Source organism: Hippocampus zosterae, chromosome 3 (genome assembly GCF_025434085.1).
Source record: "Hippocampus zosterae strain Florida chromosome 3, ASM2543408v3, whole genome shotgun sequence".
In the NCBI taxonomy this organism is placed as follows: domain Eukaryota; kingdom Metazoa; phylum Chordata; class Actinopteri; order Syngnathiformes; family Syngnathidae; genus Hippocampus; species Hippocampus zosterae.
The window spans coordinates 18,834,375-18,847,384 of record NC_067453.1 but is presented as its reverse complement, the minus strand read 5'-3'; the positions used below and the strand labels follow the sequence as shown (position 1 = coordinate 18,847,384).

General features: G+C 41.6%; 2 protein-coding genes across 6 annotated transcripts in view; one reads left to right on the top strand and one right to left on the bottom strand.

Annotated features, from left to right (window-relative positions):
• Nucleotides 1–13,010, top strand: part of sqor (sulfide quinone oxidoreductase) — a 63,986-nt gene that overhangs the window by 40,239 nt on the left and 10,737 nt on the right. The gene's annotated exons all lie outside the window — the stretch shown is intronic.
• Nucleotides 283–12,975, bottom strand: cep152 (centrosomal protein 152). Of its 5 annotated transcripts, none has more exons than XM_052061423.1 (28): nucleotides 12,871–12,975; nucleotides 12,069–12,166; nucleotides 10,673–10,782; nucleotides 10,017–10,077; nucleotides 9,604–9,924; nucleotides 9,328–9,472; nucleotides 8,949–9,089; nucleotides 8,530–8,669; nucleotides 8,136–8,336; nucleotides 6,941–7,088; nucleotides 6,775–6,866; nucleotides 6,517–6,680; nucleotides 6,223–6,415; nucleotides 6,049–6,150; nucleotides 5,826–5,956; nucleotides 5,623–5,751; nucleotides 5,408–5,543; nucleotides 4,747–4,932; nucleotides 4,409–4,669; nucleotides 4,170–4,301; nucleotides 3,417–4,058; nucleotides 3,206–3,281; nucleotides 2,955–3,122; nucleotides 2,795–2,879; nucleotides 2,409–2,491; nucleotides 2,160–2,316; nucleotides 1,368–1,471; nucleotides 283–1,292 (listed from the first exon to the last, which is right to left on the bottom strand). In XM_052061423.1, the coding sequence occupies exons 2-28, from the start codon at nucleotides 12,153–12,155 to the stop codon at nucleotides 589–591; spliced, it is 4,899 nt and encodes a 1,632-aa protein (XP_051917383.1). In that variant the 5' UTR covers nucleotides 12,156–12,166; nucleotides 12,871–12,975; the 3' UTR covers nucleotides 283–588. The 5 variants fall into 5 exon arrangements, with proteins under 5 accessions (XP_051917383.1, XP_051917381.1, XP_051917384.1 ...); XM_052061421.1 differs by lacking the exon at nucleotides 12,871–12,975 and adding an exon at nucleotides 12,327–12,819; XM_052061424.1 differs by lacking the exon at nucleotides 12,871–12,975 and adding an exon at nucleotides 12,327–12,819 and having other exon boundaries at nucleotides 2,409–2,488.

Below are 13,010 nucleotides of genomic sequence, written 5' to 3'. Positions count from 1 at the left end.
ATCACTCTGATTTCGTAATAGCTTTGGTTGACAAAAATTCATAATGTTTTTTGGGGTCTAGTTTTAGTCGAATAATACTCAAAAAGGTTTTAGTCTAGTTTTAGTTAAAAATAGACTAACAAGGTTTCCACCCAAGAGCAAAGGTTTCTGATCAACTGGGGATAATGCATTACACTCAGATAAAGCTGTAACACCGGAGTCAATGTTCATTTCTCCTAAATAGAGAGGGCTTTTGATTGTTTGTTTTTTTTAAATCAACATAATTTTGACAGGAAAACCTCCTTAGCTTGGTGTAATATGATTCATTCATTTATTAAAATAAAATCAAGACTGTAATAAAGCAAACGTTAACTTGATATCTTATAAAGAAAATATACACTGCAATAGAAACCGCAAAGAGTGGAAATTCTCCGATTGCATAAAATACAAACATAATTGTAACTTGGCCTGCAAATTTTGACCTCTGCGGAAACAAAGTAAACCAAAAGTTAAATATGTAAACATTTGAGGAAGAAGACCCTCTTTCTGAATTTGAATTGAAATGTAGACTCCCGGCACATTTATAAAACCAAGTACAACTCGCCAGCGTCATTTTGGTTGGTTCAACGGGCTGTCAAAGCCACTGTCCTGCTGACGTCTCAATTCTGAAAACAAAGCCCCGGTATGCACTCCACTCTGCTTCTCTCCTTCTGAACCCGGTGTCAGCTCTCTGTGTGTGTTAATCGTGGCTTTGGGAGCAGATGTTTGTGTCCGAGTCTGAGTCTCCTGGGCGATGTCATTATAAACCGTCAGGTCGGACGTATCCGGGGTGAGATGATGAAACTCCCCAAAGTCAGCGACGGACACTGAGAAGGGCTTCACCGATTCTACTTTCCTTCCCAAAAAGGACACTCGAGGGATGTGGAGGCTGTCTGAGTCATTGCTGGTCAGGCTCCAGTTGGTGGGTCTCTCATCCCTGACTGGAAGCTCCTGCGCCAGAGAAGGGTTGTTTGGCCGATCCGCATGGTATTCTGGTCGTCCTCCTTGCAGGTACGCCTCCCTGCTCTTGCTCCTCAAGGGAGCAAGGCACGAAGTGGCCACTTTGTGAGGGTAGACTTGCACTTCTGCTGAGGACTCGCATGTTCCAGCGTCCTGCTTGCTCACACATGTAATCCGCGCCAGAGTCGTTTTTTGCTCCGAATCAGATATCTTCTCCCTGTGGGTTCTGTCTTCCGATAAAGTTGAAGGATTCTTCAAAAAAATTGTGTTACTTGTTGGGCAGGGGCCAGTGGTGGACACATCCATCGTGCAAGCTGTCAAACACAAAAAAGTCTCCGAATTCAAGGTTAACAACAACAAAAAAAGGTAAAGTGGAGCAGAACACTTACTGGGTAAGCTATGGTTCTTTGCAGCGTTATTTTTGACAGGCGTTTCCAGTACTTTAGCCATGGCTGCCAATTTGCTGGCAGCATTCATAATTTTCTTTTCTGCCCTGCAGAAGATGTCAAGATCAGCAAGATCAAATTAGGTGGCGGGGAGTAACTATGGCAAAATACTTAGTTACTGTACTTAAGTAGATTTTTGGTGTCTGAACTTTGAGTCTTTTTTCTGATGACTTGTTACTTTTTATTTGTACATTTGAAAAACAATTTCTGTTCATTCTACTCCTACGTCAAAATGGGCTTTTTACTTTTCAACCCCTACAAATGATGACACGATGTGAACAAAAAATAAATAAAATAAAAAAAGAGGTAAACTGTGGTTGAGATTTTGCGTGATTGAGGATTATTTTCAAGCTACGGTGGTAAAAACATTTAGCCTGGGTGCATTAAGGACAACAACGCAAATGATTCGGAGAAACAAAACCTTTCCCATGCTTGGCCTTATTGTAGAGAACTACCGGTATTTGTTGTTATCAACTCCAAGAATGATTCATGGCGAAGGTGTTGCGTCTTGTCCCAGCCAAAACCCATCAGCTTGTCCTTCAAAAATTTTTCTTTTTTTACTTCTCAATATGAGCACACACACTAAGTACATTTCAGAGAGTGTACTTATTGTATTTACTCAAGCATTTCTCCTTTAGAATTTTTTAAAACAGAAGTATCAGCGCTTCTTAATTACAGAGTATGAAGGAAGGACAATTCCTGTATTTAACAAAAAAAAAAAAAATGCCGTCTTACCCCGTAGCCTTCCCGCCATCCTCTAACAATTCCTGCAGACAGGTCAGGTAATAACGTCGCATTTTGCGGGCGGTGTCCTGCCTCTCCCGTTGTACTTCCGTGCGGATCATCTCAGCCGCTCGCTCACGGCTCTCCTGGAGGTAACGCAGCATTTCACCTGTAAAAATGACAAAACCTCTCGTAAATGCTGCTTTACATCATCAATCAGACCATGCGTGTCTACAAAAAGTACAATTTGAATTCACGGACCTCTTATTTTTTCCACAGTTGTCAAGTATTGCTGCTTCATTTCTTCCAGGCCCTCTTGAAGACTTTGTTGATGGTTTGAACTGCTGAAAATGATAAACATCACTCTTCATTTCCACAAAAACAAAAAAAGAAGCAAATTTTAAGCATGCGAGTGAAAAACAAATCAATTCCGTTTGGTGCATTTCACATTTCTCCAAATCCAACATAACACACAAACAAATGCAGCCACTAAGTTTTACGTTAAATACATTTAACAGTCAATTGTTGTGGTTGAAGTTGAAGTCGAAATATTAATCCAAAAAGTATAACTATTTGGCATTCTAATAATGACATTGCTATAATAAAAATAAGAAATAAAATAACCAGTCTTTAAAACCATCACAAACCCAGCGGCTTCTTTGCTTCGCTTCATTTCCTCCAGTTGGAGCCGATGTTCCTCATTTGCCTTTTGTAATCTGCCCTCATGTTCGTCTACAATAAACAATAAAAAAGGATTTACACAACAGACGGTGTGAAATGATGAAACGACACTTAGTCAAACATTACCTTGGAATTTCTGCATGGTCATTTTGTGTTCTCGGATGCTGTGCTGGAACTGACGGCAAGCTTTTTCCAAGTGCTTCTGAAGCTCCTGGTTCTTCTTCTGCAGCTTACTGGCCGTGTCTGCGCAATCCTTCCTGCTGCAAACCTGCCCTCCAATCTGGGCTAAAGAGCCTGCGCGGGACAGTATCCAGCATCACGTAAAATTCTTGCCAAAATAGATGCCTGAATGCTGAAAGCCATGATGATTTTCATACTTTGCATTTTGCCGATTTCTTTTTCGTGCTGCTGTTGTGTTTCTCGTAACACACAGCTCAACTGAGCCTCACTTATCTATGGGAAAGAAAAAGAAATACATCTGTAACGGTAAAGCAGCTGAGGTCATTCTTCCATTACAGTATAAGCTGACTGTTAGCTGCCGATGGAACAGTGAATGAATGCATGATTTAAAAAAAACAAAAAACATACTTTCTTCCAGTCCTTCTTGGCCTGGCACACAGCTCTGTCAACAATGTCTAAGCAGCAAGTTTGAATCACGTCCGTTAAGCCGCCCTCCGACATGCGGCCTTTCCCGCTCTCCCTGGGGCTCTGCTGGTCAGTCCTGGAACTTCCGAGAAGCTGCGCCTGGACCTCTGCCAGAGCAGTCTGAAGTTCCGCAAGGAAGTCTTCCCTCATCTGTCGTCTCTGGGCTTGTTCCTTCTCAGCCTGCTGACATTTCCACTCATCCTCTCGGGCCCTCACGATGCGCTGAAGCTTGGTCTCCATCTGTTGGAGCAGTTCCTTCTTTTGGAGGTCAGCCTCCTCTCTGGCTTGCAGCAAAGCCAACTCCTGCTTCTTATGCTGCTCCTGTAGTTTGGTTTTGTACATTTGCTCACTGCGATTTTGGATAACAGAGATCTCTTGCTGTTTGTCTCTCTTCCAGGCCACTCTGGCTCCGGCAAGTTCAGCTTTCAACAACGTTGCTTGCTCCCTTCTTAACTGCTCCAGCTGACATTGGAGACTCACCACCTTCTGTTGGAGCTCCTCCGACGTCCCACAGCTTTGAGCTTTTAGACGTTCTTCTTGCTGCTTGTGCCACTGCTCCTCTGCTATCCTCAGAGACTGTGATACCTGGCACATTTGCACATTTGTTTCCCATTTGTGTTTGCGATTCACTTTTTTTGTTTGTTTAGTTATTTGTTTTGTGATTTGCATGGCTTCAAAGATGAAAATGTCCTTCACCTGTTGTTCCACGTATTGTTTTTGCAGCTCTTCCCAGTTCTCTCTCTCTCTTTGGAGAGAGGCTTGGTATTCTGGTAATGAAGTCAAATCCTCAATCCAGCGGTTATAGGCTCTGGTCACTGCTCCTTCAACCTTTAAAAAGCACATTTCTGTTCACTTGCAAAACGTACATGGTCACACATTCATGAATGACTTCAGTAAAGCGCAGTAAGGACAGACTGTAAAATGACAGTATCAACCTTATAGGCCAAGTCCTCGAGATGTTTGTTCTGAGTTTCCTTCAGGACTTGTTTCTTGGCTTCTTCCACTACTTGGCGTTGGACTTTGTCAGCTTCCATTTGCAGCTGTTGTCTCTGGGCACAGAGCCTGGAGTCCAACTCTTCAACGGTAATCATCAAACCGTTTGCTGCCGCCTCCTCTGTCTGACAGGTTACCTCAGAGGTCGCAGAGTGTTTTTCTCGCCTGGCTTCCTCCAGCCTCAGGGTCCAAGTCTTCTCCATCTGCACGGAATCAGAACTAAACAAAATGGCCGCGTACTAGTTGCGACCGCAGCGCCGACAGAGATCCACAGTCATACCTGACGGTGCGCTTCATCCCAAGCAACCTTGGCTAAGGCTACCTGAGAATTCACCTGCTGCTGGATCTCAGCTTCCTGCTCCTTCGACCAGAGAGCCTTGAGCTGGGCTACAGAAGCCCGATGCTGCGCCTCAAGCTCAGTCCTTAGTTTCTCCACATCTGTGCTGCTCTCTTCGCTTTTCTTTTGCTAAGCAAGTGTATGAGAGAAAATTTAAATCTCTACCTGCGGTCTAAAAAGTTATGCACTGTTCATTTGTTTAGTGAAGCAGATTTCATGTAGACTGTGAATTAGCGTCAGTACGATGCCTCCAAACAATTAAAAAAAAAACACTGCGCATCAATTCAGTTTAGTTTGTTAATGCAGTATTGTCTTTATTTTTGTCATTCTTGTCTTTACTGAAAATGATATTAAAAAGGACTCTTAAAGCATTTCAAGCGATGTCATGTTTAGTACCGTGCTCAACTAGTATGTGTTCATTTGAAGTTGGCGAGACCATTATTTGCTTATCAAATGGCTAAATAAGCAGAAATAAGTCGTAGAAATAAATTGTGTACCAAATAAAGAAGTCATGAGGACAATCAGATATTTTCCCATTACGCCCATCTCAAAGGAGCAGCTGAATTTTTATATTTTGATATTGAAGACATCTGCCTGGGTATACCTCGCTTTCCTTCCTCAGTGCATCCTCCCTGGCTGCATTTTTTATGCTTTCCTCCAGCATTTCCTTTTCCTTGCAGACAGAAATGTAACACTTTTGCACAGCCAACACGTTGTCACTGGCCTCAGACAGCTGAGTGCTGGGTTAAAAAAGAATGCCGAGTGAGCTGCGCGTTTCAACACAGTTTCAAACCTTGGAGTGAGCCAATGGGTACGTACTTTAGGCGTTGGATGTGTTCCTCGTGTTGTGCTGTCAGATGTTCAACGTGAGCGTCGTGTTTCAGCATGAGCTCCGTCCTGACTCTATTCACCACGTCATCCCGATACTGCTGATTTATCCGCTCGGATCTTCATGAAGAGACGGACACCATCAATGGAGCGATACGAAGAGGAAACATTTCAGTTCCTCCTTTGCGTCTTACCGTTGAGCAGCAACCTGCTTCTCTTGGTCTAGCTCCTGGATCATCTCTCTCATCTTGACGCAGAGTTCCAAGTTGGAAGACCGGAGCTTCTCCTCGCTCTGCTGCAGCTCATCAGTTTTCTTTTTTAGCACCTAGAATTGTAAAAACAACAATAGCAATCAAGCTCCTTATTTTGATTGAATCAACACAACCGAGACATTTGAAAAATTATTTGGTGACGAACCTCCACTTGATCCTGCAAGCGCTGGTTGTCTTCCTGGAGTTTCACTAACTCGTTCTGGTCCTCTCCATTCAAGTATGGTTTTATCTGGCTGGACTGTCTAACCTATGGACAAGCAAGCTTACTTAACAGTTTCATCATTCATTTCAGTGTCGAACCTTTAATCACAATGCATACCAACGAGCTGAGATTGGCTTCATCTAATTGAGTCTGCAGCTCGTTCACTCGGGTCCGACTCTGTTGCAGTTCCTCCTGCAGATGACTGATCTTCTGCCGTTTTGCCTTTAAATTCCCCAAACAGCGCTGCATCTCCACTCGCAAAGCCTCATCCTGAGGCAATTTGGAGTCTGACAGGGTGGCTAAGGCCACACTGTTCAAGCAGAAGAAGAACATTATTTGAGAGAGTATTGCATGAGGAAAAACTTAATGAGGATGAGGACACAGGCTAACATTAATTGTTTGAACATGTACCTGTGGAGCGAACCATTTCTGAAAGCGGTTTTCTTCAAGCCTAATGCCAAACAGGATTCTGAAAGTTGGGTCTGGCAGTCACTGTTGGGATCCAATGCAATAACGCCATGTTTTAATGCAGATTCATATAGCGTAATCTGCTCCTTCAAGTCGGCAAGATCTTCCTTTGGGGTAAAAAAAACAAACCCATAAACGATGAGAAAACAAACATATTTAAATACTTCTTTTTAACCCCAAAATGACACAGGCATGACAAACCTGTAAGACTTTGTTCATATCTTCACTTAAGACCTTGGCTGTTTGGGCCTGCTGGAGTTTGATCTGGATTTGACTCATTTCCTGCACAGAATCTGAGGGATAAATAGAAATCAGGGTTGAGCGGGGTACATTATCAGTGTCCACGTGTAGGGCAACTTTGGCTCACTAGTCTGCAATAGCTTGGCACATTGCTGTTGACTCTCCTCCAGACGTTGAGTGAGAGCACCGACCACTTTGGCTCGCTCGAGTTGCTCTTCTTCTCTTTGCCGCTCCAACTGTTTGACCTGCTCACGGAACCTCTGACTAGTATCCATCTGAAAGCATGCCATGATGAGAAAAGCAGGCACATTACTGGATAAACAGCCAAAAGAAATGTATTAAGATATAAGGAATGTCTCCTCTTTGACTAGATGGCACCAAACCGAGGGACTGAATGGATTTCAGCAGTGTTTCTTAACTTTGTCAGAGGTACAGAACCCAACCAGTTCATATGCACATTTATCGAACCCTTCATTAGTGAAAAAAAATATACACTGCATATACATTTATAAGTTCAACACCTACAAAAAAAAGTGTTTGAAATTTTTTACAACATACTATCACAACAGTCACACGTTGACTACCGAGCGAACTAAATTTCCTGCTGCACTGATTGGACAGGAAATGTATGGTAATGTGATCATCTGCAGTCAGTGATGGCCAAGCAGACGTGTCATAAGGAATTGACATGTTGAGTCAGGTGTGTCTTAACCTTCATTGCAGAGGCTCTGTCGAACCCCTGAGACCGATTCACCGAACCCCTGGGGTTCGGTCGAACCCAGGTTAAGCACCACTGGATTACAGTATCCAAAACCAGATTGATCATGGCAAAGCTCGAGAAGTAAAATATGAGAAAATAAAATAGACACACTTACAACCCGCTTAGCTCCCTCTATGCTTTTCTACATGAATAGGCAACTGAAAAGGTCTTCCCAGAAGACCAACTCCAAATGTTCATCCCTTGACTCCGGCTCAATACTGTATTCTCCACCATTTTCACCATCTGTAACGCAGATTTTTCTGTATCCAAATATTCCAAGGAGTGTGTGTATATGTTTAATTGTTATCCAATCTTGGTCTAATTGCGGCACACAGTATGTGGGCTGGACACCGCAAACTCATCTGATCGTGAGTTTAAATTTTTATGCAAACTGAACTCAATCCTATTCAAATTTTCTGACTCGTGAACCAGAACAATATGGCTTGGAAGAAGGGTCTGATACCTTTCAGTGTTCACTAAGCGCAGTTTATATGGATGGCTAGAAAAGAGGCCTGAGTTAAACCAAAAGTTAAGCAAATGGATAAAAAGCTAAATCCCAAACCTGTTCGTCCAGAGCTTGAGACTTAGCGTAAAGCTGCTGCTGTAAAACCAACAGTGCGGCCTCATGTTGCTCCTTGATGACGGTAACATCCCTGTCGTGCTGCTCGCGTGCTTTGGACAGAGTGTCAGACCGACACAGCTCCAACATTTGCTGCTTCATGGCGTCAACAGCGGCCTCGGCCAACATTTGCTTCGTTAGGTTCTGAAATCATTATTACAACTTCATATCAAAGACCTCTGACAATCTGAGCAGTAAACTACAGCACTCCATTAAATGAAATATACAAATTAAAACCAAGGTAGAGTTACTGGTTGCAGTTTTTTTAAGCAATACTTTTCTTCAATTTAACAACACAACAGACAGAAATTGACTATTGAAAGCTCATATGGCTTACCTCGTGGTTTCTATCATTTTGGGTACATATTTGATGCTCCATCACCTTCACTTTGCTTTGTATTTTAACCAACTGCTCTTTGGCCTCGTCCAGGAGTCGACTCGACTCCTTGGAACTCGCAGCAAAGCCGTCTCTCTCATCTATGCATAAATAAATCAAGACTTAATGGTCGATAAGTGCCCTGATAGAATCTGCAGACAGTTTGATGCATATTGGGTATCAAACTGGGAACATACAATTAAAAACAAATAAATAAATAAATTATTTGGGTGCATGCAACATCAATTTCTTCTCTTTCTTCTCAGGGACAAAACATAAAAGGTTCAAGTAATGAAGAAAAACCTTAACATTTCTAATCATAACTTCATCACAAATTCAACCCCTCCATTTCAAATTAAAGACTGCAAAGGAAAAAATACCTTTAACAATTGCCAACTGGTGCTCAAGGTATCTCGTATTGCGTTTTGAATCCTCGAGCTTTTGCTCCAAGTCCTCGATTTGCCTGTGTTGAGCCTTCTTTAATATCTGCAGTTGGACAAGCTGTTCTTTCTCCGCAGTTTCTACAAGACAGCAGAAAGGAACGTTAGTCACTGAATCTTAAAACAATGTGGAAAGCTTGTAAACTACCCAATCTAAAAGGGTTGAACTACCTCCCTTTGCATCCTTGATTAAAAGTATAACGCATAAAGTATACACGTAGGATGTCTGGCATTTCCAAAGAGTGATATTCAAAACAGCTGCAGAGTGAAGTGTTTTGCCAACCTCCAGACATGGTTAGTCAACATTCATGAAACGTACGCTGTGTTGAGTCAAGGAATTCTCTTTGTAGTTGATCAAATGGTTGATCTTGACGCATGGCCTGGGAGCTCAACATCTGACGTGGAGGACGGTGAGGATTGTAGTTGGCCGTGCAATCATCCCCACGTCGCTCCGCAGCTCCAGACTTCAAAAATAGCAAACAAAGGAAACCTTAAGTTTCATTTGAAAATACATCTAGGTCAATATATATTCAAGTACGATCATTTGTCTGGTGAGAAACACGTCTCATACGATAGAAGACAGAATCAGCCATACCTTAAAACGCCCTCTGGGATTATTGCAGTCACCGTAGTCGTAATCATCACTAGCTCCTCCTTCATTATAGTCAACAATGCTAACACCAGGGTGTTGCTCGTATGGATCACTTGTGGAAAAATCATTAGCCTCTGGAGATTGTTCTGTTCCTTTGCTGTTGCATGTGTAGTCTTCCTGGGTGAAGTGTGAATCTTGTGAATGCTGGTTCCACATGCGAGCTGGAGGTTGAGTTTGAGCATGATGCTGGTGACCATTTATCTGAACGTCTCCATTCATATAGGTAAAACCGTGGGGTTGTTGACCGTAGTCTGCCTCATAGCTCTTTAATAAAGAGACATCAAGAATATGGTAGTTATATTTCGATTGAAATGAAGAGACAAAACAATGTCAGATAGTTAAAAAAAAAAACATACCTGCTCATCAGATGTTGCCCTGGGATGATCTGACCGCTGATGAGTCCATTTGGAAGGTGGGCTGTATAGAAACGCCAAAGAAACAGAACTTTGCCAATCTACATATTAAGTACTACAGATAGGCATTTTACTTTTCATTTCATTTTTTTTTTACATTTTGTCCATCCATTGATCTATGCCAGCAATGTATTGAGACAGCAATAACAATTACCGTAATTGCTCTTCAATTTGATGGCAGAAGGTACAATAAAGCTGTTGCCATTCATAAAACACCATAAATTATGTGTTCCTGTCACTATTTCCTCTTGGTTTTCAATTTAAGATTTCACACTGTGAGACAATTTGTGAGTAAAGTGAGACAAGATCATCATTTTTTTCAGTATTTCTGTTTGGTGGTATGCCGTTTAATTTTTCACATATAATAAAAGCGTACCTTGTCTTAATGTTTGAAAACAATGCCATAGACCACAAACCTGCTTGAGGCTTGATCAATACGACCTCTGATGGTTGCAGATGAGTAATGCACTCCATTTTGCCTCAAGTGCTTCAAGAATAAGCAACAATCAACTCCACCATGGACAGTTTGATTACTATGCTCATCCCAAGTAGGAACAACACTGGGATTTGGCAGAGAGCATCTAATTCCTGCATGTTACCTGGTTCCAAGATTTTTCTTGCTGCAGGTGGAGGATTCGAGGTCTATGGAGGAGGAGTCTCGGCTATCCTCCAGCATGTCATCTGGAAGGTCTGCGAGGAGCTTGTGGAGCTACAAAAAAAAAAAGTCAAGGCAACAAGTCCCCCACAGCCAGGGGCGATAAAGTAATACAGAGGGGGAAAAATGCAACGTCAATTTTACTGCACAAAGTCTCCATTAAACAAGTTTAAAAACCTGCAAATTACATTTTTGAGAAGTATCACTTCATAGTAGCTGTCCACCATTTACACAATAATTTAAATCATCCATTTTGAAATGACTCTCTTTTTAATAAATGGTCTTCAAATATTTATAGAAAAGTATATGCATATTCACATCAGAATATAACATTTGCAATAGTATGCGTTTGGTCACAAAAAAGCAATGTATTGTCTCTGTGTCAGTCAGATTTTGCTCTCTGCAATACAGTAACAAGTATACAAGTATATTCTTCCTATGTCACAAACAGCCTTAACATTAACATGCTTACTTTATTGAAGTGATTGGACAAATAAAAACAGCTGAACTTACTTCCCATAAGGACCGTTGAATGGTCTTTAAATCCTCCATTGTGTCCTCAACCAAAGGACCCATATTATTTTCACATTTACACATTTAGCAAAAGAACATGTCCACTTCAAGAGTGAATCCAATTCATAAAGTCCTAACCAATTTCACCAGAGGAAAGAGATTTTTAAAAACATCCAAAGACTCCATGGCATGTCGTCGACTCCCATCACGACTGTTATTATTCAAACGAACTCAGTTGTTTGAACAAAACATATAGCACAGCTAAATGGAGCAGAAACATTCCACTTAGTAGCAGGAACTATTTTCCACTTGATCGGATAGGCTATAAAACGTAGACTCCAATGGTAATAGCGAATAGTAGATGATTAATAGATTCCCAAAGTCCAGTTAAGGTAATTTTGTTGTTGCAGCCCACGGGAATATAATTATTCGTGCTTACTCTTAAGTACAAGAGGCATTGTGACCGAACAAGTAATAGTAAGAAAGTAGGTTAACGTCGACTACATTCAGTGACACACAAGGAAGAAGCCAATCGGACCAATAGCAAAACAAAGCAACATATTGTGGGGATGAGTCATAACAACAACCCTGCATTCCAGTCAAACCGTGAAAGTGTTTTGCTATTGCTCAAATAGTTCCCAAACAAGGACACGCATTTGAGGTCAACACCGATTCGTAATATTGTGAACTGTAATGATTATGTTTGTGCTCTGAAAAAAATTAATGAAAATTCCTCTCATAATCTGATGCTGGCTGTTCTTTAAAAGATACTCGATTGAACGTGAATGTCCCATTTAGTCGCACAAATAATGTGCGTTGTGTTGTACCTCTTGTTCTCTTGCATAGTCGTCTTTGTCGTATTCTTCTTCGTCGTCCTGGGTTTGGAGGGCAGCGCTGTCAAAATCTATAGACATGACGGTGTCTGCTGCACAGTAGAAATTAGTCCAAAATGACTACCTCGGTATTTATTGTACTTTTATCAAATATACGAGCATAGAAATCGCCTAAAACTCAAAGTAAATTGTTGGGCAAAAGTTGGAATAATCTAGTACGTGCCAGTGAATACAAAAAGACAAATTTCTTACCTTTAGGCACACGCCGTAAACAGATTTTCACGTGGTTATTCCTATCTATAAATTGACGTTACTGTTGTGAAATGCTCGCCACATTGTTGTTTACAGTGCAGCGAGACTAGCTAACCAGCCTCAACGGAGCCACTTCAGCTTCCTTTAGTATTACAGAACAAGACTTAAAATACGAACGGGTCATGTTTAAAAAAAATCCACGCTTATCTTACTTGATGAGGCGTGATTATTAACCCAGCCGCTGTTAGTTTAATGCCACCTTTGTTGTAATTTGGCCCAACACTTCGTCTTAAGCTATAAAAGCTAGCAGTGGCTAACCGGTTGCTCCCTCGTCCTCGCCCACTTTGAAAAGTCGCGCGCACTGCTCCCGCCTTTGAAACCAATTTTGGAACATGTTTGATGTGCGTTAACACGCGCATATTGAACCAACTTACAGTCACAGCACATTTTTACATTGCTTGGGAATCAAATTCCCTTAAAATCACATTAATAAGAATCATATGTAAAAATTTCCCCCCAAAATAGACGAAACTGGGGAGCTGACCATGTCTCCATGGTAACACATATCTAGAATTATGGGTAGTGTAGTCCTATTGTCGACCATGCTTGCTCTGTGCCATTGGGCAGTCCCACTACGTCACCATTAGCGTTTCCGTATTTGTATCGCTCAGTCGTACTGTTTCA

Coding starts and splice junctions, on each gene's coding strand:
- cep152 (XM_052061423.1), bottom strand. CDS start 12,155: ATGTCTATAGATTTTGACAGCGCTGCCCTCCAAACCCAGGACGACGAA. Junction 6,867..6,940: donor TGCCAAGCTATTGCAGACTA/GTGAGCCAAAGT, acceptor TTTATCCCTCAG/ATTCTGTGCAGGAAATGAGT. Junction 3,282..3,416: donor CCAAGAAGGACTGGAAGAAA/GTATGTTTTTTG, acceptor TCTTTCCCATAG/ATAAGTGAGGCTCAGTTGAG.